This window comes from Lethenteron reissneri, chromosome 16 (genome assembly GCF_015708825.2).
Source record: "Lethenteron reissneri isolate LAM-NWPU_2019-01 chromosome 16, ASM1570882v1, whole genome shotgun sequence".
In the NCBI taxonomy this organism is placed as follows: Eukaryota; Metazoa; Chordata; class Hyperoartia; order Petromyzontiformes; family Petromyzontidae; genus Lethenteron; species Lethenteron reissneri.
In genome coordinates this window covers 7,949,243-7,973,456 of record NC_083794.1, presented here as the reverse complement: position 1 = coordinate 7,973,456, position 24,214 = coordinate 7,949,243, and the positions used below count along the sequence as shown (strand labels likewise).

General features: G+C 46.3%; 1 protein-coding gene across 2 annotated transcripts in view; it reads left to right on the top strand.

Moving 5' to 3' along the window:
• LOC133342906 (rho GTPase-activating protein 7-like) overlaps window positions 1–24,214 on the top strand; it is a 153,631-nt gene that overhangs the window by 57,307 nt on the left and 72,110 nt on the right. For both annotated transcript variants that reach the window (XM_061552281.1, XM_061552282.1), the window contains one exon: window positions 18,394–18,427. In XM_061552281.1, the coding sequence (XP_061408265.1) occupies window positions 18,394–18,427 (34 nt within the window). The remainder of the gene's footprint in view (window positions 1–18,393; window positions 18,428–24,214) is intronic.

Here is a 24,214-nt window from a genome sequence, read left to right as displayed (position 1 = left end):
TTCACCTCAAAAATGCGTGTGCTTTGATTATGAGCCAGTGTTATTGGGTTTCAGTGGCGATGGCTACTCACGTAATTTGAAGGGATGGGAGGACATTTTTTTTGGTCAACACACATATTGAGGCTCTGGTTTTAAATGCAACTGGTATGCAGGAGGTCCGTGAGTTCGATCCCGACCTTTGCGCCTGTATATTTGTAGTTTGCATCTTCTCCCCATGGTCGTGTGCATTTTTCTGTGGGTCCTCAAGTTTTTCCCTCCACTTTTAGAAACATGAGTTTAGAGTATTTGGCTGCTATAAAATTCCACGCGATAAGCCACTTCGTTGAGCTATCATTTGTGGCCAGGTCGCTTCTTAAAAAGATCTATATAGCTCAGTGGGCCTTACCTGGTAAAATAAAAAGTTCTTAGTTTAATAGTTTAGAAGTAAATGTACAGCCCTGCAATTATTGCTCATATCACTGCTGGTGGAAGGAACACCAAGATGGGTATCGCTACTAGAGAGCCTCTTCTGAGGGTCATTACCTACTCTCCTATGACTTTTGGAATTTAACCTTTGTCATATCAAAATATATTTACATTATATAATCGCACCTCCGATTAGTACGGTTGGCCAAGAAGTTCAACGTAAATGATTTCTTCAAGAGACTTCATTATGCTGATATGTTTAAATCTGGTATGATTATTAATATTGCCTTTCATGATACGGTGCATACAAGTAGCCAATCCTACTTCAGTGTTTTTGAACGCGTAGATTATGTGGCTCCCACATGCTTGCATCAGTCTGAAGACCACTAAAGCATACAAATCTGGCATCTGTTACAGCACGTGTGAAAATCTGTGAAATCATAAACTGGAGCCTAAGCTTTGTTGAGGATTTCTGAGATTACTGCCGTTTAATCGCAGAGCAATTGATTGAACATGGAATATACATTACTTTAGTTATGATGTTCATGGGCTGAGAGTGGCAGTACGTCTCCCGATAATGAAACCCATCCAGGGCCAACTTAATCCTGTCACAATCATCATCATCATCAACAACCCTGTGTGGTTAGTAAAATGAGTATCGGTGGGTGAGGTGGCACCGCTTGGCACACGGAAAGCCAACAGTGTTCATTTCTCAATTTAAAGCTTTCGTGACTGCAGGGATTCATCTTCTTGGTTCTTTCGGTAAAGTCACGTAGAAGGGAAATAATAAAATAATAAAAATAAAACAAGACAGACCTGTTCTTCACCTGAGGACGGCTGCTTGCGTTGTGGCCGAAACGTCGTGAGAATTATTTATTATGTTTTATTTTTATTATTTTATTATCTCCCTTCTACGTGACTTTACCGAAAGAACCAAGAAGAGTGTTCATTTCCATAAACATTCTGGTTCCCGCCACAGTAATGTGAACATTCAACCACTGACTCAGGACCTCCAATATCCCAACAGCACGGCCCAATACTCATTTATTAGTCATGGGGATATTTCGATTTTTATAATACGACGTTCACGATCGGGGGAACGATGGGTCCTGTGTGGTGCCGTCTTCTGAAGACGCCCACGCTGAGCCGGCTCGCAGGGATGCATCGCGCCCCGCTCGTTACCAGATTGGCGCCGTTCGCATAGAAACGTGCACTGTGTACGTACACAGAGATCGTTTGGTTTATTAAGGCAGCGTAAATGACTTTTAAACACAATGCTTTGTTGAGGCTGTTCATTTTTCATATAGACAGCCATCCCATAATATTACGGTTGCCAGGACAACCTTTGCTGGAAGCGGCTCGTGCGTTACACCGTTGCAGACGGTGGAAACGTCATACGAGGTGGATATTGGCTCCTGACGGGAAAATAACGTTTGGTTTTAATTCCAGGGAATTTTCCGAGCGGGACTCGCCTTAATGGGTTTGCTAATAAAATACTAAGCCAGTCACAGCAATAAATAGGAGAGGGCATATTCACGTATTATTCCCGTGTTTTGAAATCCTAGCCTTACAGGTCGGTCAGCCACCTGTGGTGGGTTTCCTTAGTGGTGACCCAAGTCGGAATTTTAGAATTCCCGATGTTGTCCCAGCCCTTGAGAATAGAATTTCTGGTGGGATTTCGTGACCCCTTGTGGGAATTTGGTGTAGCCTTACAGCCAGGGGCACTGGCCAGGAATTCCCAGATGTATAGCGTTGCTTCAATCCCCAGTGCGAATTAGAGCAGTGAAATTAGTGTTTTGAATGTATCCTTCCTTGCTCCGTGCTCCGCACGTGATTGTGAAAAATGAATTTTTGTGGAATGTCAAGGTAAAACAGGTAAAGGTTCAGTCCTCAAATTACTTGCTCACACCACTGTGGTTGGGTGGGAGATGGTAGCCTTCATACAGCCCACCTGTTATGTGTCTCATCGCACGCCTAATACCATCACTTCGGCATTTTTGGAAATCGTGTATATATTAATTTTGTATAATGTATAAATCCCGTCCAAAAAACGTTCCGATTAAGGGCCAAATGACCAACTAAACAAAGTAATATTTAAAGTATGGCATTATCAACTAAGGAAAAAATACTACTGAATGTGTTTTTATGAAATTGTAGTTGTGTTTTATTGCACAGTTGCTTATGCAATATATAGAAACTGTACAGGTTTTCTTCCAAATTGAAAATTGTTTGGTTGGTAGCCATCCCATGTCATGTCAGCCATGGGGGTTGTATCACCATACTTGACTACACAGGTCAGTATGGGTTGGTGAAGGGTTCCCACGACCAGTTTAAGATATTTCGAGCCACTGATGTTAGGCAAAAACTCTGGCTGTCAGGTTCACAATGCAATGCATTGACCATTGCGCCACTGTTTGTTCCGTTTTATTTGCATACATTGAAAGTTTGATTCCTTTAGGCTATGCAGCGCATACAATTCTACGAACCAAAAACCTGTCTGAAAATGGCCAGGAACAATGACTTGTGTTGCAATTTTAGCATCGCTTTATTACATTAAGTTAATATCTAAATTAAATATGATAGCTTTTTAAATAATGGCTCAGAATATCATCCCGTAGCCAGACCACATTGCTTTAAAAAAAAAACAATCTTCGGTAAGCCCGAGCGAATTTTCCACGTGAGATTACGTGGATTCCGTGCGCCTGATGTCACAGCTGGATTCGCTGCCTCGTGCCTCTGCCTGAGTAGCCCCCACTCCACATCCTGCCGCTCTCATCCACCGGGGGCAGCAGTAAATCCTTCACTTCTTGGGACGCCCGCCTGAATCCCTTCTCCAGAATTCCCAAAACGGGGCTTTGCAGCGCCACCTCTGGGGAAAAATATTGATGCCCTTACTCGCAGAATGGACCCGCTCAAAGGGACGCTTCTGTCCTCGGTGCGACGATTAGTTGAGAAAACAAATCCAACGCGCCCATTGGAATCGATCTGGCGTTCAACGCGGCGGTGGCAGCGGTAGCAGCAGAGGGGCGCTGTGGGAGTTATGAAATGGAAGCTGCGCCGGCAGAAGGGACGGGCCAGGGGGGCACGTGGCCTCCAGTCAGAGCCAGGGAACCTGGCCGCTAGGCTTACAGGGGGCACGTTTCAAGTAACCTCATTACCGCTCACCCCCTCCATCTGTTGACCCCGGCCAAACCTAAACATTTACGTCTCCGTAAGCCGCACATGTCCAAACAACCGGCCGTGGCGTGGCTCGACGTGCCGTGCTGCCGCCACCGCCACGGAGCGATATTTCACCTGACCCCCCGTGGCGAGACAGCCACGCAGGGACGTTTTGGGGCTGTGTGGGTTTTGCGGTCGCGTTTGGCAGGTTTAGTTGAGTGTGGCCGTTTTTCACTCGCCGCTGTAAACATTTTTTAACGGCAACTTTGATATGGCATTTTGTCACTCAGGCCGGGGATGCGAATGACAACACGCGATCCAGCCGTGGGTTGTCGTGAGCGTTTGGTTGCCGTTGTCAGGGCACCTGGATAACAGAGCTGCCTCTGCGTGGAAGTCACTAAGCTGCGGTGTGACGGTGTTTTGGTTTTTGCTTACGAACTCCGATGGCTCTGTTTATGTCAGCAGGATTTCAGCGCCGTACAAAACGAGCCACGCTCGTTGCATGGTCATAAATAAGACGCTCTTATTGGTTCTTTCGGTGAAGTCACGTAGAAGGGAAATAATAAAATAAAAAATAAAACATAATAAAATACTATTCTCACGACGTTTCGGCCACAACGCAAGCAGCCGTCCTCAGGTGTCTTTCCGACAGACCTGTTCTTCACCTGAGGACGACTGCTTGCGTTATTATGTTAAATTTTTATTATTTTATTATTTCCCTTCTACGTGACTTTACCGAAAGAACCAAGAAGACGAATCCCTGCAGTCACGAAAGCTTTAAATCGAAAAATAAGATGCTTTTCATAAAGTATGTTAATCATGCGTCTATGGGACTACGTGGCGAGTGGCAGAGGGCAGAAGAGTAACATACTTTGTTGTACAGTACTCCCCTATGCTGCCACATGTATGCTCCTCGCATACTGGCGCCGTCTGGTCAAACAACCCTTCCGACCAGCAAAGGTTTGACCAAAAGAGCTACACATGTACATTGTATACTGATGTACGTTGTAAAGATATACGTACTTTTTATTCCCCAAAAGAAGCCCCACTTGAGTAAACCCTTTTTTCAGTGTGTGCAGCCACATCCTTCTTTGAGTAGAGTGTATTTTTGTTTCATGTGCGAGGATATTCCAGGAGGGGGAGAGAAAAAAAAACCCCACACACACACAAACCAAGGAAAAATCACTCAAACCCCATCCGCCAAGGTGGGGTATTGTTTGTCTGACACCTACTTGCTCTCCTGCTTCCTCATTGCGCAGCAGGTGGGCGGTGCTGTGTGGGCCCCATCCCATCACGGTTCGCTAACCCCACCACCAAGTCACCGTGGATTTCAGGGGCACACCTCTGCACGAGGTTCATTGTGTCTGTGTTTAGCTTGACAAGAAATCCAGATAGACTTTCCCGTACTGTGTGTCACTTCCCTCGCGCTATTTTACGACTTTCAATAAGGCTGAATGGGAAAACCCAGGCGTATTGTTTTTGGGCGTGAATTGAGGTGGAGAGTGGGTTGGAGCGCTTTTGGAAAGTTGAACCTGATCAATGTGCCAAATTAAGAGTGTTTTTAATCAGTGCGTATTAACTGCTATGACGTGGAATTAAAAACATTGACTTTAACGGTGAAAATGGAACAAAATCTGATGAGTGCACAACTGAACATGGAGAGATGCATGCTTGGAACCAATGGCGGAGCCGAGATTTTCAGGTAGGAGGGGGCAACCCCTCCTGCAATGAAAAATGATAGAGGAGTTGTTAGTAAGGACTTGTCCCTTGCTTTTTATTCGACGCGTGTACGGCGATGGCGCAGCCATCGATCGAGGGTCGAATTCGAACCGCGTGTGTGATCGGCATCGCGCTCGCTGAAGGTGTTGATGCCTTCAGGGAAGTCGTGTACTGGATACGCAACTGCGCACAATTCTGAGTCACTTATAACTACTTTGCCGTGACTTATTGCCAATTATGGACTCAGACTATTGTCCTATCATCTCATAGAGTCCCTGGCACGTAATAATATGCTACACAGTGGCAGTGGGGGTCGCAAAATGCCGATGTATTACTAATAAACCCCAATGATCCGATCGAAATTAGGGATTTCAATCGGATCATCGGGGGGGCACGTGCCCCCCCCCCCCCGCTGGCTCTGCCAGTGCTTGGAAGTACAGGTTAGATACGTCATTGTGACTGTTAAGAGAAGTCAGTGGCCTTGGGTAGGATAAGTTGCAGGACAGGGTTATGGCCTGAAGTCCAGTCGAGTAAGGGAACGGTCCCCAGATTAAATACAGAGATGGAGCGATGAATTCAGCTCGTATGCAGATACTCGTTTAATTTCTGCGTCGCAGTACCGTGAGAAATGGAGATGCCTATGTCCAGCAGTGGACTGATCATGGATGAAGATGATGATTGTCATGGAGATGGGCTTTTTCACTAAAACACACGTAAATCAAGTGGACAATGGAAGTCTCATCTCACCCTCAAAACCCTTCACCCTTTCACCCCAAACAACACAAAACACGAAAAATTCCAGTGTTAAGAATAACTAATCTCCTGGTCATCCTTCCAATATTAATTTAATAAAATACTAATAATAATTTAGCAATTTTTTTTTTTTTACAAGAAAGACCGAGTGCACAATGGGTCACGAAGAGAGGCGGAGAGCGCAGGGCGTCTATTCTGGGACGCAGGGTGGGAGGAAGGGACGGCGGGAGCCGGAGCTGTCGCGCCCGTGAGTGCCAAGCGTCGCACAACAATGGGGACGCGCGTGATGGACGGCCACCGCCCCACCACTCGGAGGGGCCACATCCTCCCATCTACTCGCGTCGGCGCCACCGCCCGCACCGCATGGCGCTCCTCTCCCGCGAATCACTGGGGCCCCGAAGGCCGAACATGCTCCAAACTCTGAGCTCCTCCGGTGTCCACTCGGACAAATTTGTGTCAAGGTTCGCCTGCGCTGCGTTTGGGGGTTACCTCTGTGTCGAAATAACAACGTGCAAGGGTGCGCTCACTAACAGCAGGAAGGCACTGCTCCCATCATGCATTGCATGCATGTGACCACCACACTGCAGGTACAATGTACAATGATCTCGGCCTGGTCTAGACCACCAGCTCAAAGAGAGCTAATTGTGTGGCTATATTATTGTTTAAACTACCAGCTCAAAAATAGCACGTAAAATATGCGTGTGTGTGTGTCTAATGTAATGCACCAAGGATTGTGGTAACATCACAGCTGCTTGTTAGCGAATGGCAACTGCTTTTGTTGTTAATGTAGGCACTGAAAGTAATTTACAGCGAAGTAGCCTTATCCTTTGTGATATGGGGAGGCGCTGTGGGAAGGTCTTATTATTCATTATTATTTGTGAGAATAACTGCTATTATCCATGCCTTTCATTGTCATCATCATCATCTGCTGCTGTGGAATGAATGCCTGCCCAAACTACCACAAGCTCTCACAATCTCGAGCCATAACAATTCATCTAGCTTCTTATTTGATTGCTCACTCTCCTCGGTGGACGTCCTCTCAGACGCGTTTTCTCCTTTACCTGCCACTCCGTAGTGAGTCTCGACCACCGGCCATCATCCCTTCTCTCAGCGGGTCCTGCCGAAGCCAATCTATTTATTATTTATTTATATGAACGCTCAATATTATATCTATAACCTTTGTATGCTTATTAATGTATTTTTATACTTCTAAGATCACTCAGCATAATCCCAAGTATATACCTCTCCATGATTCTTTGCGCACTTTTCAGCGATGGCATCACCTGCGCTGGCCGTGGTGACCTCTCATTCTATATATGCGAATGCATTTTTTAAATAGCAGGCTTACATTTTGTGTTGGGGTGGGTATTTCATTTCCGCAATTGGCTTTCCCAACAGCCTGCACGCATTGTACCACCGGTCTAACGTCTGTACGTATTAAGGCTGAACATTCCACCATCTTCATTCAATGAAAAAAAACTACTTTGCAACTGTACAAACCAAATCATATATTCGTTTGCAATGAGACGTTTTTGTTGCTTGTGATCACTGTAAAATATATTCATCCTGGGTTTTCACAGTGCTGCCAAACCCGATGAGTTACCCGTACACAAGCTGCACAGCGCCTATTCGTGTACAAAGAGCATGCACGTACACACACACGCAGACACATGCTTGTGTTCGTGCGTAACGAGGCCCCTGCTAGAGCATCTTGGCGGTGCTCGGCGGTCCGGAAAGCCGCGTGGCGCGCTGGAGAGGTGCGAGCAGCATTCGTCGCCAGCACTTCCACTCTTTGTGCTTCTGAGCCCCTCTCCTCCTCCTCCTCCTCCTCCACTGTCCTCCCAGCACCCACCAGCTCCCAGCCTCAACGGGGATGCTCGTCAGCGCCACCCTCTTTAACAGCAACAACAATAACTGCGGCAAATTAAACCCAACGAGTGACTGGCGACGGAATTATGTTGCTGTGTGAGGTCCATCTGTGCCCCCCTTTGTCCCAGTTGTTATTTTTTATTTAGACGCCGATTTTGTGGGATGCCTTTTTACAGCAGAGGAAATGTTTGGAAATGCGTTTTTTTTCAAACACAGGACGCACAAAAAGTGACGGCGGGCGCCGTGAAATCCCGATCTAAAATAGCCGGACTTTTTTTTGCAATTGTGCCAAAAATTGCATCCCGATGCCGTAATGTGGTGTTTTTGGTGCTCCCTTTATATTTATATTTTCCACGTGCATGGCCCTCCAACAAAGATCGTGGTATATTCACTGACATTGCGTTTGAGAGTCTGGTCCACTTGCTAATCGTCTAAAGGTCCCCTCAGGAGCCGGTGTGACAGTTTGTTGTCCCAAAGACCCTAGCAATAACATTGCACCCGTAACAGAGACAACATGAGGATAGCTGCAGCTTATTTATCGTTACACTTATTGAAATTGCTGTAGATTGGACCTTTTTAAATTTTATATTATTTCGGTCCTTGCGGTTCATGTATGCTCACCGGCCTGCCGTCCCCCCCCCCCTCGGTGTGGTTTTTGGTCGGGGTATACGTGGTGGTTGAGCTGCAACTCGTGCTGGCTCTTGGCAGCTGTCCAGTAATTTGTCACGGGTCTTATAAATGACCCGCGCCAGCTGTGGCCAATGTAATCGACGCCCACGCACCGGCACCTGGTTTGGGGGTTTCGGCTGTGATGGAGACAGATGTGATATACCTGCGATCACCTCGTCGCAATCTCTGAAAGATGTGAAGTTGCCTCTCGTTGCTAAGTACCCCCCCTCCCACCCCTTGAATTATTTTCAGGTTGCTCATGTGTGAGGCTCGTGTTATGTATGCGTGAGCCACGCGAGGTGCCATGGACGGGGGACGGGAGGCAGATCCGAGTGATAGGGAAGAGGGCCAGCGGAGGGAGTGGTTGATTGGAACAAGCTGCCCTTAGTGGGGTGGCCACGTCGGTTTAAGGTCTCGCGACTTGTGAACGCCACTGTGGCACTGAAGGTGCAGCTCTTACAGGAGGTGAGCTCGAGTGAACCATATGTTGATAAGTACTTACTTCACCTTCTTACCGACCAACAAAGCTTTGGTCCGAGCAATTCACTGAGAATCCATGCTCAAAACAGGCAACGGAGGTGCTTGCCGCCATTAGTGGTCTTGAGCAAGTTGTGTCAAATCCACGTATCTATGGCAAATACCCTGGTCTTCATAGGGCAGCCATGATTGCTATTCTTTGGGTCTTTCGGTAAGGTCACCTAGATAGGTTCAAAGAAAATAACAAAAAACTACAACGTTTCGATCACAACATCGAAACGTCGTAGGTTTTTGTTATTTTTTTTAACCTATTTACGTGACTTTACAGAAAGACCCAAAGATTATGAATTCCTGCAGTCACGAAAGCTTGAAGTCAATATTTAACCATGATTGACTTAGCGCTCTGTGTGTAAAGATACATTGACTCCTTGATCGAAATCAATTCATAATTCTCACGGTTATCGTCTTATTCAGCCACACGTCAAATCGTGCGTCAAAGAATCGGGTTATTTTTCACATTGTATGTTTGAGATAATGGAGTCACGTGACTCCCTGTATTATTCTGTTGTATGGCTGATGTAGATGCAGAGCATCAGCCGAGTGTATTGCTGTGATGTCTCCTTCGTATATTTCGGGATCGGGCAATGCGTCGTTATACACTGGATGACCACAGTCGCACACTGGAGAGTTTTTACTTTTCCATTTGTGCATCAGGAATCTGCATACGCCATGTTTTTTTTTTGCGATTTAGGGTGGACCATGAGTACCCCTACATTGAAATCTACCGACATGAAGTGTAAGCAGTAATGATGAATGCCATTCGGATAACCAGCAAGAAACAATAGTAAGTAGGATGATAATTGAGTGAGGTGCAGGGTTTCTGCTAGTATTGTGGGTGACGTGGTCATGTGCCGAATGTTGTTGATCAAGCAGGTTAGCTCTTGGCAGAGTCGTTTTTTTCCTTCGATGTGAATTCCCTTTCTTATTTTTCTAAGGCAGCACTAAATTCTCAGCCCTCTGGAAGGCATAGCTCAAATCACCCTTGAGAGCGTGTCTAAGTCTTCTTGGAATTCATACGCGCAATGGTATTTACACATGTGCGTACAACACATGCAGTTTAAAACGAAAAAATGCACATTTCGGAGGAACTGAATATTAGACGCCAGACGGATGGAACGAAAAATTGTTCTAAAAATCCAACACTTGTAGGATTCGTTCAGGAGCTATGTTGCGCTTAGAGGTATTCATTGCGGCTTGGCGTGAGTACAAGAGATGAAATGAAGTTATGCACGGTAAGAGCGATTCGCGATGGGGGACCAGGTATATTTATTTATTTTATTTGTGCAAAGTAATCCCGGACATAACCAACCTGCATGGTGAAGTATGACGAAACAGCCCCCATGACTGGCATGTTGTGGGAAGGCCTTCATCCAGCAGTAAATTAACAGAGAGCTGTAAATTATTAAGTTGTAGTTTTGATCGCAGTCTATCCCCAAGTCCAAACATTTCTCCGTAGTTTAAAAGCGTGAGCAGCAGCAGCACTGGCAGTAATGCGGTTGCAATTCATGCAACGGTGAGCAGTGGGAATCATGATTTTATTATCTGCAGGCCAATGAGTTGATATCTCGAGAGGGAAGTACGGCAACTATGTTTTGCACTTTGCATGCAGCATTTGAGCGCTGTTCTATATTTTGTGTGGGGCTGGGTGGTGGTGGGTGGAGTGGCGTGGGGGGGCGAGGGGGGAAGAGGTTCTAGGCGCTGTGGTTTCCTCCCATGTGCAAAAAATACCAAAAAAGGAGTTGGAAAAAGTTTGCAAAGCAGATCCTCTTGTAAAAGTATTGGGACTCGGCGAGGTTGTTCTGCGTAAACAAAACGTATATTAAACATTTTGAGTCGCTTTTTAAAAACTGAAATATTTGTGGTTTTGGGGTTCAGTGTGTGGATGGGCGGTAAGACAGGGAGTAAGAGTGTCAAGATGGATTGTATTGGAGTGTTAAGTTAGTTCAGGGCAATGGATATTTTGCAATCATTAGTTGCATCACCCCTGCCTGAAGTCTTCGCACGCGGTCAGTGTTGGTGGGTCCGTGCCATCAATCCGATTACTTCTATTGATACAGAGATGCGTTCCACATGCGATGAAAATAAAGCAAAAACAATTGCGTAAAGATGATTTTTATTCTACGTCTGCTGCGAAAGATGTATTTGCAAGGACACTCTCAGCCTGAGAATAAAACCACACACTCGCTTATTACATTTTTTCGGGGAAAACCAACATTCCTTGCTGCTCCTTTATCTGCGAATTATTCGATGCAGATGTCAGCGGGCTTGTCTACAGCGACCATAATAAATGCACACGAGAGCGATTTTGGCCATTAAGGCTGGAGGATTAAATCAAACAGAACTCTCTACCGAATATTCGCGATTTAGTTTTTTTTCTCGTATCCCTCGGGCCTGTTGAGGTTTCAGATTTCATTTTGTTTTTGCAGCAGAAGGTCGGCGCAGAGTAACAGGCCCCGGCTGGCACACGCGATGGCTGCTAAATTGAATTTCCTCTGAAGTGCTGGCGCATTTTAACGAGAAGCTTCTTATCGGGGGGGGGGGGGGGGGAGCGTGCGTAGGTTGTAAAAATCCGATTACTCGGCGTCGGGCATGTTTGGCCATCACTAGAGATGCTCCCTAAAGCAGAACAGAAAGACAATGTACAAATGACATTTGTAACTGCTGTAGTAAAAGTATATTTTTTATTGCATGACATTTTTATGTTTTTCGATTATGTTATTTATGTTCATAATTGAATTACATAATGAAACCAATGCTTTTACGACCATAGTCAGGATCGTATACTTGTTAAAATATTTGTATTCTATTCCAAGTCTTCAATTACTACGTGGACAGTGCCCTCAATTTTAGTTCCTTTTTCTAATGTATACACATCACACTCACACTGTACACTATTCTATTATCCTACAACTTTAATGTTTACTCATTTTTATCAGATTTTTTTGTTTTGTATTTTCCCAGTGTTATTCCAGTCGTGCTACTTCGGCCATGTCCTCTCACGACATGAATACACGTGTGTCCATTATGAACTCGCACAGAACAGTGCATCGCTCCGTGCTAGAGAACAGCATGTGGAAGGTGATATCACAAAACTACGTCGGAGATCTCGTCAAATGACTGCTTATGTACACGAGGTGCGCTGCACTTTCTTACGTTCCCTGCTTTAGAGATGTTTGTCAGGTGGCAGTAAAACTAAAATATTCATTCTCAGAACTGGATGTTTTTCCCAATTTGCATAAAAACTGAATTTAACATGATTATGTTTACGTGCAGGCTTTGGTGGATAAGGCTTACTAAACCATTAACTGTCTACACTTGCGAACCTGGGTTCAATGATGGGAAGTTGATATCTAGATTTGAACCAAGGATCTCAATATTACCAACTCAATGCTTTTTTTTTTTTACCTCTGAGCCAATCGGCGACGATTACATTTGTCTCATTTCGATAGCCCTTATTTTTTAGCTAACGCATCTCAATATTACAACAGACATTAACTGTGTTGCAACGGCTGCATTCGTTTTGTCAAAGGAGTGAAAGTCACAGTAGGTCAGCCGTCCTAAACATCATCTGTCCCCCCCCGAGGCAGCAGCAGCCCTTTCGCAGTGCGAGCCTACCCCCTGCTCGAAACAATACCGCTCCTCCGTGCCAAGCTTGCACTCCATTGTTGCATGCCATTGTCAAAGGGCGGCCAGCAGTAAAAATAGACGGCTGTGTTGCATGTGCAGAACTGCTCAGGCGGAGGGGGTGGGGGGGCCTTATCAATGAGAAGTTATCAAGTTTGTTTATAGGGCCCCGTTATTGTGAGAGCACCCAGAGAGTAGACAAAACAAGACCCGCAATTGGCTTTGCAAAGGCCGGCTAACACGTGCTGGATTCTTATTGGCGTGTCTCACGTGACCACAGGCTGCGAGGATGGCAGTCGGCAGAAATATCAACTGCGAGATGCCTTCTTCTTCACGGCATTGCCCCAACATACCGTGGAATCTGCGAGAGATTTTGACCACTTTAAATGGGCAATATTCCATTAGTCAGAACCAGAACAGAATTGGAAAAATACGTCTTGTAAAATTGCAATTTACATACATAGAAAACACGTGTGCAGTTTGCACCATTAAAGCAATTCGGGGATGTGTGTATTGTTGTAATTATATCTGTAAGTTGTGTGATTCCAGCACGCTATGTATGCTGAACTTCTTTCGCGCTGTACGTAGTAGCCAACCGTACTCGTCGGAGGTGCGGCGAAACGATAACAAACGAAACACAAAAAGCAGTTCTAAAGAAATTAGTTTTAAATCTAGATTTGAAATGTAAATCTATATTTAAAACGGTGTTCAGTTGACCTGGTGGAAAACCTCAACTGGAGGCAGCAAATGCCTTCACCGTGAGCCAAATAGAAACTGACAGTAGCATTATATGAATATTATAAAAGTAATTGCTTACTTTTATATATTATGCATGTATCCCCAGGGAAAGCCTCTCAAATTTCATATGGGTCCTGCCAAGTTTTGACAGTAGGGGGCGATGCTGCTGTGCGTAATCTCAAATAGTACTTTGTAGATATTGTTTTTCAGCATCGGGATGTTTGGTCACTACCAGTTACGCTGTATTTTTTTGCTTTGGCAGCAAACCGGGGAACCAGAGGAAATCCACGCAGAACAGCGAGAGAACACAGAAACCCCAAACAGAAAGGCGCCGGGGTCAGGCTTCGAACCCTTGGCGTGACACAAGTGTTACCACTGCAAAACCATGCTGCCCTAATGACGTTGTGTTGTTGTGAAAGTTCGTTTCGCTCGCTGTTGCGTTGATGTTTATGAATAGAGATTGCTCGTCGTATTCATTATTAGTTTACCTTCTTCGGTCATCCGTGAAAAGAGCAACTAGCTGAATGCACCGCCACCTCGTAATAAAGTAAATGTATTTAGTCTGCGTATCTAAATCGAACTAAATAAATATACCTGCTCCCCCGTCGTGAATCGCTCTTTCCGTGCATAACTTCATTTCGTCTCTTCTACTCGCGCCAAGCAGCAATGAATGCCTCTAAGCCCAGCATAGCAACTGAACTAATCCTGCAAGTGTCGGGTTTTTAGAACACATTTTCGATCCACCCGTCTGGCGTCTAATGTTCAATTCCTCCGAAATGTGCTTTTTTGTTTTGTTTCCACGATTCAATGCAAGAGTCGCCTTGCTGTGAGCCGAAAGCAGCTGCTGCTTCTTGCTGCTTCGTGCCTCGCTTGGGCGGCTTGACGAGACTCGCGTGGCTGGGACTGCGGTCATCCCTCCTCCGAGGGGACCTGTGACTCGTGCGTGGCTATAGCAGAGGGGACCGCTGTGGAGCGGAGGATCATTCTTCACGGCGATGAACCAGCCGGGTCCCCTTCCTGTTTGCTGTGCCACGGAGGGGGGTGTGTGAGGAAGAGGAGATGGAGGGTGGGGGCTCAGGGGGCCAGTGAGAGACCAGAATCTGCTTGCAAAAAACCCTTTAGGTGGAAGTTTCCCTTCGGTTGTCAAATATATATGTGTGTCTGCCCATGATGGAAGAGTAGGCCAGAAAACCCTGTAGATTGGCAGAATCAGAATGAATATCTTTATTTAGACTGGAGGAATCCAATGAGATGTGAAGCTCTTTTTCACAGATGTCCAGTTGGACATTGGCTCTCTTAAGGTCCCTCTAATGGAGGCCCTTCTGCCAAGATTGGCGTGAGAAAGCAATTTCAAGACTGCATCTTTACCTACTGCCTTGTATATACACAGTATATATATAAATGGAGTAGCAGTCGGGCAGTTGATAGCACACTGCACTTTAAACGTAGCAACCTGAGTTTGATTACCGGCCATGACTTATCAGTGGCGAGTGATATCCGAACCGATCCCAGATCCACCACCTTCAGTCCATACTCTTAGGTTTTTTCGGTAAAGTCACGTAGGTAAAAATAATAATAATAAAATAATAATAATAATAAATGCAAAATAACTAAATTAAATCACGACGTTTCGGAGGCAACTCAAGTCTCCGTCTTCAGGTGGGACCGTCACAGCTAAATTTACTGTATCAAGTGAAGAGAAATCCAAGAGACAAGATCTTAAATACTGGTTAAGGGGAGGGGGGAGGAGCTTATCTAAATGTGACGGTCCCACCTGAAGACGGAGACTTGTGTTGCCTCCGAAACGTCGTGATTTAATTTAGTTATTTTTCATGTATTATTATTTTATTATTATTATTATTATTTTTCCTACTTGTCTTTACCGAAAAAACCTAAGAATATGAATCCTTGCAGTCACGAAAGCTTCAAATCTAGACCTTCAGTCCACACTGACCAGCGTGGTGAATTATGGTAAATCAACCTCTGTGACCAACATGGCATGGGGAGGCCTTCATCCAAGGACTGTACATTATTACCGATATTTGTCACATGAAGCGGGAAGGTTTGGTAATAAAGCAGGTGTTTCTTTGCAACCGACTTACAGGTCTTATACAAACCGCGCACACGGAATGCAGCGTGTGAGCTTGGGGCAAACAGGGACACGTTCCAGTGTTTTGCCCTCGTACACGTGGCTTCTATTCAGCCCCAGCTCCTCTGGTTTTCACCCACATGCCGTGCTTAGTTCAAAAAGGATTTGGCCAAACATCCCAACCAAGTCAGTACCTTCTTGAAAAAGGCTTGACACTTAGTCACGGTTTCCTGCAAAGGTAAGTTACATTGTTATTATTGTTCTGGGATCTTGGACAGGAGATCAGTGCTTGTGTATATATGTGTCTTTGTGGTAGCGGTGGCATAGTGGTTGTTGGGAGCGGTGGCATCGTGGTTAGTGTGCTGTGCTATGAACCGGGCGACCCGAGTTTGATTCCTACTCACAACCAATAACAGTGACGAATGTCTAAACCGAACCTGCCCCCCCCCTAGGTCGACTCAGCCTCAAATGAGTAGCTGGTGCGGTGTGTAAAAACATCAGCACTAGGGAGACAAAGGCGCCCGACCGTGGTGCCTGTCACCCGTTCGTGTGCCATGCCGGCCTTTATTGGTGCTCGCTAACAGCACTTGCCCCAACTTTTTGTTAAGGCTATATAGGGGGGAATCTTTGTCTGTGTGTGGTAGTGTGTGGGGAGCAGTAGTGTAACAATTAGCGTGCTGCACTACCAACTCGGCCACCCGAGTTCGATTCCCGCTTACGACCAACACCAGTGACGATTATCTAAACAGGTCTTGGCTTGGGCCTTATCTAGGTCGACTCAGCCTCAAATGAGTACCGAGTGTGGTTATGTAAGCATGGCCATTGGGGAGTCAAAGACAGCCAGGCGTGATGCTGTCCACCCACCCCCTTGTGTGCAAGGTAACAGCACTTGCCTCGACAATCTGTTCAGGCTGTTCGGGGGATCTTTGTCTTTCTGTGTGCGTCTCACTCTCGAGCCTGGGTCTCGGGTGAGCTGCTGAGGGCAGATAGTTGCCGGCGTTGTGGGAGGAAGGGGAGGCCAACGCAGGGATTGTTGCTGGAGCGGAGGAGGTCGTAAAGGGACAGGAAGACGGGGAAAAGGACACGAGGGGTTGCTTGGGGGGAGGGGGGGGGGGCTGCTTAGGGGCCCTGGGTGAGAGTTGGATGGGTGAGGATGATATTGCTGATGTAAGAGGTGGCTTGGCAACGTCAAAATCTCTCCAAGATGTCACGGTTTCTTCCAGGTTTTTTTTTATCTCCCTGCTAAGTGTTGACACTGGCATGTGAGTCGCCACACGCACGCAAACACGCACACACAAGACCACGAACAAACATCAGCGCGTTCAATCTCACGGGGTTTTCCCCCCCCCATAAGGTTTCCGATCACTTGAAACACATGGGTGCTGCAGGGATCCTTTGATGTTAATTAATTTAAAAAATACTGATGTATTTAGCCAAGTGTGTTTCATTGCACAGTTCGCAACGGAGACTTGACGGTGTAGTTCTCCGGTGCGTTCTCGGGTTGTGTCGCTCTGCGTGCCGTCCAAACGTTTTGTTCCACACAATGGGAGTTTCTTCAGGAAGTGAATTCCATTGGCCGGCATACGGAAAACAACACGCGTAAAACCTGAAAACACATAGGTGAGCTGTACGGCACAACCGCGAAAGCCTCCGCAGTGTAGACTGACGGCACATGTTCTTCAGGCATGAGAGCGTGTGATTTTAGTAGCTACTTCCCTCATTTACTACTATAATGAGCCAATAATGTCTGTGTGTCCCGCGCGTGACGTCACTCCACGTCAACTAGCCCCCCTCGTTAATACTCATGAGCGGGTGACGTCACTCCACATGTAGCACCCCCCCCCCCTCATTAATAATCATGAGCGGGTGACGTTACTCCACATGGACCCCCACCCCCTCATTAATAATCATGAGCAGGTGACGTCACTCCACATCAAACAGCCCCCCTTATTAATAATCATGAAGAGGTGACGTCCTCCAAATTACCCCCCCCCCCGCCATTAATAATAATTAGCGGGTGACGTGACTCCACATGGGGGGCCGATGCGCCTCCTCGGCTTCAACTCACAACCCTCACTACAAAGGCAGAACCCTCACGTCACGCGATCTCCGTAACGCTGTTGAGACATCGAAGTAAAAAGGACGTCATGATGAACAAGGGATTATCACCTTTAAATTAAATAGGTCTATATCACCGCAGCATTACAAATTGCACACGAATTGATGCAATGGATATCACGTGGCGGTCTGCTTTTCGCTTGCAAGTTTCAGATTTACTGAAACGCACCCGTCCTTGGGCGGGCAAAAGGCTAGTACTGCAATGTTCTCTCACAAATGTCCCACCTTTGTGCCCTCCCACCCCCATCCAAATCACTCCCAGCCCATCCCTTTTCTAGTTAGTGCCCCCACCAATCACCAATCTGATAAAACGTCGGGAAGTTGCTGCATCAGTCTGTCCTTTCCCATTGAGTACCCTTGGCATCATCCTGGCGTGGTGTGCGCTGCCACCGCTTCATTTCTTGTTTTTGTTGATTTTTCTTATTTTGTTGTTGTCCGTATTTTTCTACGTGTATCGTATGGTTAATTTGAATAATATTGTTTTCAGTTTTATATAAGCGTCATCGTCCATGCAAACCGCATCTCACAATCGCCGAGGAATCACAGGCGAGCTGGAAGGCAGCAGCCACGCGGTGAGCTGTTGGCAACAATTGCCCAAGCTCTGCAGTCCTCTCTATGGTTGCTTTGTATCACATTTTGAGATGCCTCAAAAGTTAAACGGTTTATAAGTTTGATCGAACTAACAACATCCGCTGTGTGTTTGCTCCCTGTAGGTTCTGGCTGTGAGGCTGTACAAGGAAAAGGCTGGTGAGTGGTTCACGTTTACTATTAACACGACGGTACTGTGATTGTTTCAAGGGTATTTATTGTCAAAGTTACGATCATAACTGAAGTACAGATGCCGATGGAGATTAGTTTGTGTGTAATTTTTAAGTATTTAACTTTGATTACATTTTATGAATAAAATATGTGAATTTCCCTCATTAGGGTTGTTGTTATGGTTGCTATAGGAGTGCAAAATTAACAGATAGACTTATTAACTGATCCTGGGAAAGAATGTGTGCTAATTATTAACCCTTTGAAGCTACCCAGCTTTCTATGTCACAATGCCTCACCAATGCTGGGAACTCTCCGTTGGTGACTCAGGAATATAATATTAAAGCGTGCACATTACTCAACATTGGGACTCCAGGTTTCCCCAATCACTCATGCACAGCTGGCTCCTAGGACCGTAACACCAGCTGCCAAGTTACCGTCCAATGTGACTCACAACCACCGGTCCCCCTTCACCAAGCCTGCCACGGATGGATTTCCCAGTGCCTGTTTTCGCCTCCTTGCCCTCCCATTCGACAATCTTAATGGAACGCTCCTCTGAGCTGACCTAACCGAGCACGCCCCACACCTGTCTGCATGTAGCCCCGTCCATGTGAGCACGACGCTTGTATTGGAGAGCCTCATGGGAGGGGAGAAGGGGTGCGGAGAGAAGTGCAGGTCAGCAAGCCCAGGGGAGGCCAACTCCCAGTGGGCTGGGTTCACGCTGCGCACAGAGCACACTCGGCATTTTAGCCACAGCACGTGTGCGGTCATGCAGGTTCATGCGTGCGTGATTTGCACACTTCTGAGCATGGGTGGAATTGGATTTTGAACCATGTGCGTGCGTGAGTCTGACCCACAAGTCACCCCCTTTTGGGAGATCAAACTGCATTCCGTGCACACCAATCGTGGGCAGTAAATTACCAGTGTTGAAACAAACAGCATCTCTATAAAGCGCGATTCGACTCCTGGCAGGAACACGCGGTGCGCGCGCACTCATCAAAGCCTTCGAAACGCGTCCTGCCCTGCCACCGCGCACGCCCAGCCATATTGTTTTTCGCTACCCTTTATCTTTTGTCGGTGGCTTAGGGGCCTGTGTCTTGACCGTGCTTCGGCTTAACATTCCTCCTCATTGGAGGGCTCGTAATTAAGTCCCCGTAAATGGCCGGGGGTCGCGACCCAGCAGGCCAGGTCAGTCTTGAGCGGCGTCGGCAGGGAGGGGCGTCCTGCCGAATGACCACGTCAACTGGCGCAGCTGGAAATTGAGGGGGTGGGAAGTGGGTGTCACTCAGCCACCGGCCGGCCCTCATAAAGGCCCGACGTGTGGATTGAGACGTCGCTTACAAAACAAAAGCTTAAAGAGAAAAAAGCTCTCGGATTTGTAGGGCACAGCAGTCGACGTTTGTTTGTGATTCAGTTCCGACCAATTTGCTTTTTGCTTCCTGTCCTGGTACGGTGTGGCGGTGCTGCGTAAAATGGGGCCAGATGAGAAAGGGACTTTGCACTGACGGGAGAACGCGCGTCTCAGCAAAAACTACGTGGCACCTGCTTTCAATCTCCAGCGCCCTGGCATCGTTTGTGAAGCAGCTCATTTTGCAAGCCTCTTTTCCCGACAGCCGACCCTAATCTTAGGCCTTGTTGATTTTTTATATTACATTTATTCAGTTTAACACGTCGGCTTTCGCGACCAATATCATCCATAATAGAGGTTTTTTGGATAGATCACGTAAATATACTGGTGTGTTGGAGAGCCAAGCCACGTGTTGTGGCTTGGCTCTCCAACACACCGGTGTGCTGTACTAGTGACGAATTGGCACGTTCTGTTTACGTGACAACCCTTACTGGTTGGCTGTGTCGGGTGGTGGCGGATTTTAACGACACATTTATATATTTACGCGATCTAACCCAAAAACCTCTATTATACATTTATTCAATCATTTTTTATTCTAGTGAACCCGACGCTCGCAGTAGCTCGGTGCTTATCGACAGCACTCCGCGTTGTGACCTCCTGAACCCGCGGCGTGCTGCTTGCTGTGATTGCGACCCATTTGTCACTTTCGGTGCCTAATTCTATTAGCGGAGGTTAAGCAAGCAAAACGAGCTGAAAAAAGGGAACTTAGGGGCGGCCCACATGTGTACACAGGGCCCGGTGATCTGCATGCCACTCGAGGCTATGCCAGAGCTAGAGAAGTTTATGTGGCAGAAGCTCTGTCTCATAGCTGCCTCCTCTCTAAATATTTTCATTTCTTTCACCGGTGCCTGCAATAACATGCTCTTGGCAATCTCGTGAAAATGACTGACAGCTCTAATTTTGTCTTCTCCTCCTTGTCTCTCTGTGGTCTCCTTTGAGGTGGCACCGGCCCGTGATGGTACAGGCTGCTCCAACTCAACCTTTTCTTTTCTCAGCTTATAGTTTTTAATGATAATATTATTGGGGGTGCTGCCGCGGTGTAATCATTAGCACGCTGGACTTGCAATCCAGAAGTCGCCGGTTCGATCTCCTGGTGCGGCAGTTGACACAATGGGTACGTTTCTTAAATCCCTCCGCTTCTGTCCACCCAGCAGTCTAAATGGGCTCACCGCGGTCAGTCGATCTGCAGGTCACGGTGTGGTGGGGTTGAGTGTGGGTACTTCCACCTTTTACAACTTTTTGGAGTGTGAAAGTGTCGGCCAAAATGCCCTCTAGAGCAGGGGCCGGCAACCAAAATAAAAACAAGAGCCGTTTTTTTGCGAATTCGTAAAAAAAAAAAATCTCGATATTTCAAGAGCCGCAATGCATGTCAATACGAGACGATGATCTTTATAAATAAAATAAAACGTCACGAAGCAGCCCTTAGAGAGACGCACGTGGCTCTGGAGCTGCAGGTTGCTGACTCCTGCTCTCGAGGGGCTCTCCAGAGCTCCCACTAGTGGAAGCCCTTCGTAGATTTAGTTTTCTTTGCCATTTTTATTTTCAAAGCCTGTATTTGCCAATCGCTACATTTTCTTGTTCAGCCATTCAATAAGTTATATTCCTCCTCTGAAAATGTCACGGACGAGCAATAGATAAACGTCTTTTCACTTTATGACTTCAGTAGGCGTGCGTGAGTCCGTTCATGTGGTGGCTTTTATCAGATGGTTCTGTATCCATCCATAGTGTAGCTACAGGCTTATATAACTACCACCACAACACGTGCAGCACTTTTGTTGAGCATTTACAGAAACTGTATTTTACCCAGAAATGTTTTGTTATTTAAGATGCATTAGCAGGCTTTATATATGTCTAAAAGCTCGCAATGTGAAGGAAAATGAGACAGGTCTTTTTATCCATGTCTCATGGTACCAAACTCAGTCAGGGATAAAAAAAAATTGGCTCACATTTTCCAATCATAAAGGCACTAAACTTCGACGGCTGTTTAGCCCCTGTGTGTGTGTGAGCAAATGTCGTTCTTGTTTATCGCTCCTGTGTCGTCTCAAATTTCTCGCGCTTTTTGTTGTTGTCTTTTTCTGCTTTTTTCCCCATTTATGCTTTTGGTGGTCCGTGTTTTCTGGATTGCTACGGCATTTAATCTCCGAGCTAATGCAATCTCTATCGTTAAACTCCAAGAAGCACACCGCTGTGCATTTGTTCATTGGGTAACGCAAACAACCGGATTCAGTTTGGATCGGTTGACCCCGTTAAGGATCGATACTCTTCACCAAATTCCTTATAATTTGCACTGCAACTTTTAACGATTATAACTGCCATTCGCTTAATATTAAACCTGAAATGTACTATTGTATCTTTACATTATTAAGTGCAGGCTTATTCCTGCGTGAAGATTAAATGACTTCATTAAAGTTCAGTACGTTAATTTTTTTGTCCCCCTGCCTAATAGTAGAACAGGGAGTTTATAAAGGGAATTAATAAAGGCATAATGAACCAGAGGGTTCTGGAGGGCATCTTAAAGATACCGTGGGGCATAACTCACACACCAAAAATTCTTAAATTACCCACAACTGCAGCGTCAAGCTCAATGATAGTCCCTGCACAACTCTGATCTCTCAAATTCAAAACGATGTTAAATCTCAGTTGGGTTAAACCAATTAAGTAAATGACACACGCGCGTTAATTGTAATCTGCTTATTTCATGTAACGTTAATGATGGCTTATGTGCATAATAATTATTAATAATTTACAGCCCAATATCAATCTACTGCTTGATGAAGGCCTCCTTTCATCAAGCAGTCTCAGTGATGGGAGTTGTTCGACCATACTTTACTGTGTAGGTGTTGAGGTTGCCCAGTTCTAATTTGGATATTCCTCGCCACTGAGTCTGAATATTTATTTAGACTGAACTATGAAGCTCTTTTTTCACAAATGTCCAGTAGGGATGGGTCAGCAAGTTACATAATAGCAGTGACTGGGAATAAAACTCAGGACGCCATTTTATAGCACAGTGTGCTGACCACTGTGCCACCGCTCCACCCAGTCGATGCATGTTCGTGTATAATTCTGTCACCATACCATGATGAGCAGTGGCATTACCATGAAATTCATGGAATACCTTCAAAGGAGTAGGAAGGCAGAGACCCATCTTTAAGTTACGAGGTTTTTCATTTTGTTGGCAGCATTAAGATAAATATCCCATATACTCTGGATCACGTTTAAGTATATATCCAGCCCATAATTCTCACGCGATTGTAATATATCTCTGACATCACTTCATTCCTAATCATCATAAACCCCAAACCAAATCTCACAGGACTTTCCCAAACTGCGTGACCAATCCTGATGGGATGACTGAAGTCCTGGCAGCAGTCGGTTGTTGTGTGGCAAGCTAGGCCACGAGGACAGACGGGATTGTGTTGATGTGACCCGTAGGAACCAGCAGCACTCGTCATACTCGCAAATTTTAAGTCTCCACCGGAACAGACATCGGCGTAATGCTATACAGACAGAAGCACGCTCGGGTATCTGACATCAAAACGGCGCGCGTGGTGCTGCATGGCTCTACCGCCCTTTAACCTCAGGCACTGACCCCCGACCCCACGGGGGTCACTTACCTGCCACTCGATCCCAAACAAACACGGGAGCGTCCATCGCAGCCCGTGGTGAAAAGCGACATCATCGCCGTGCCACTCTGCACCACTCAGCGCGCGCTCTCTCTCTCTCGCAACGGGGGAACAAATGGAGGCTGCCTTCCAGCACGGCCCATATGCTCGCCTCGAGATAAGTCGCATCTGGGATGGCAGGCTTGGAGGAGCTCGGATTTCCAGAGAGTTGCAGCTCATGGGCCTATCTTGTGTCGCGTTGCAGCTGGCATTTCGTGACAGTGGCAGCATCCAATGCATATTGCCCTTGGCTCGGGGAGCCATAACGAGGTAGCGTATGTCTTATTAGATTGGAACAGTTTACTGGTATTAAACGAACAAGCTGAGATAAGCCGGAAAAAAAAGCGTGCTTGTCAATTATCTATCTCCGGTATTATAGTTGATTGAGTACCACCGGGCTTATGCCCCTCGATGAGAAAGCAACAGTGGTTGTTCTACAGAGACTTTGGTCCTTGGGCATACGAGGGTGAAATAATATCCGCGATTGGCTTGGGATCGACAAAGGAGGTAAGCACCATCCTGCCATTGGGCACTGAAACGCTCTCACTCATGGCCTGTCGTTATTAAGCACGTGCCTTAGTCTCAAGGGGAAGATGGCTGTGCAAATCAGTCAGACTGAACCACCTACCTCGTGTGTAATTTTCTCTGAAATACAAGAAGTGGAGGGCACATAGCTGGCAAAGAGCGTTCAACGTATGATCGAGAGAC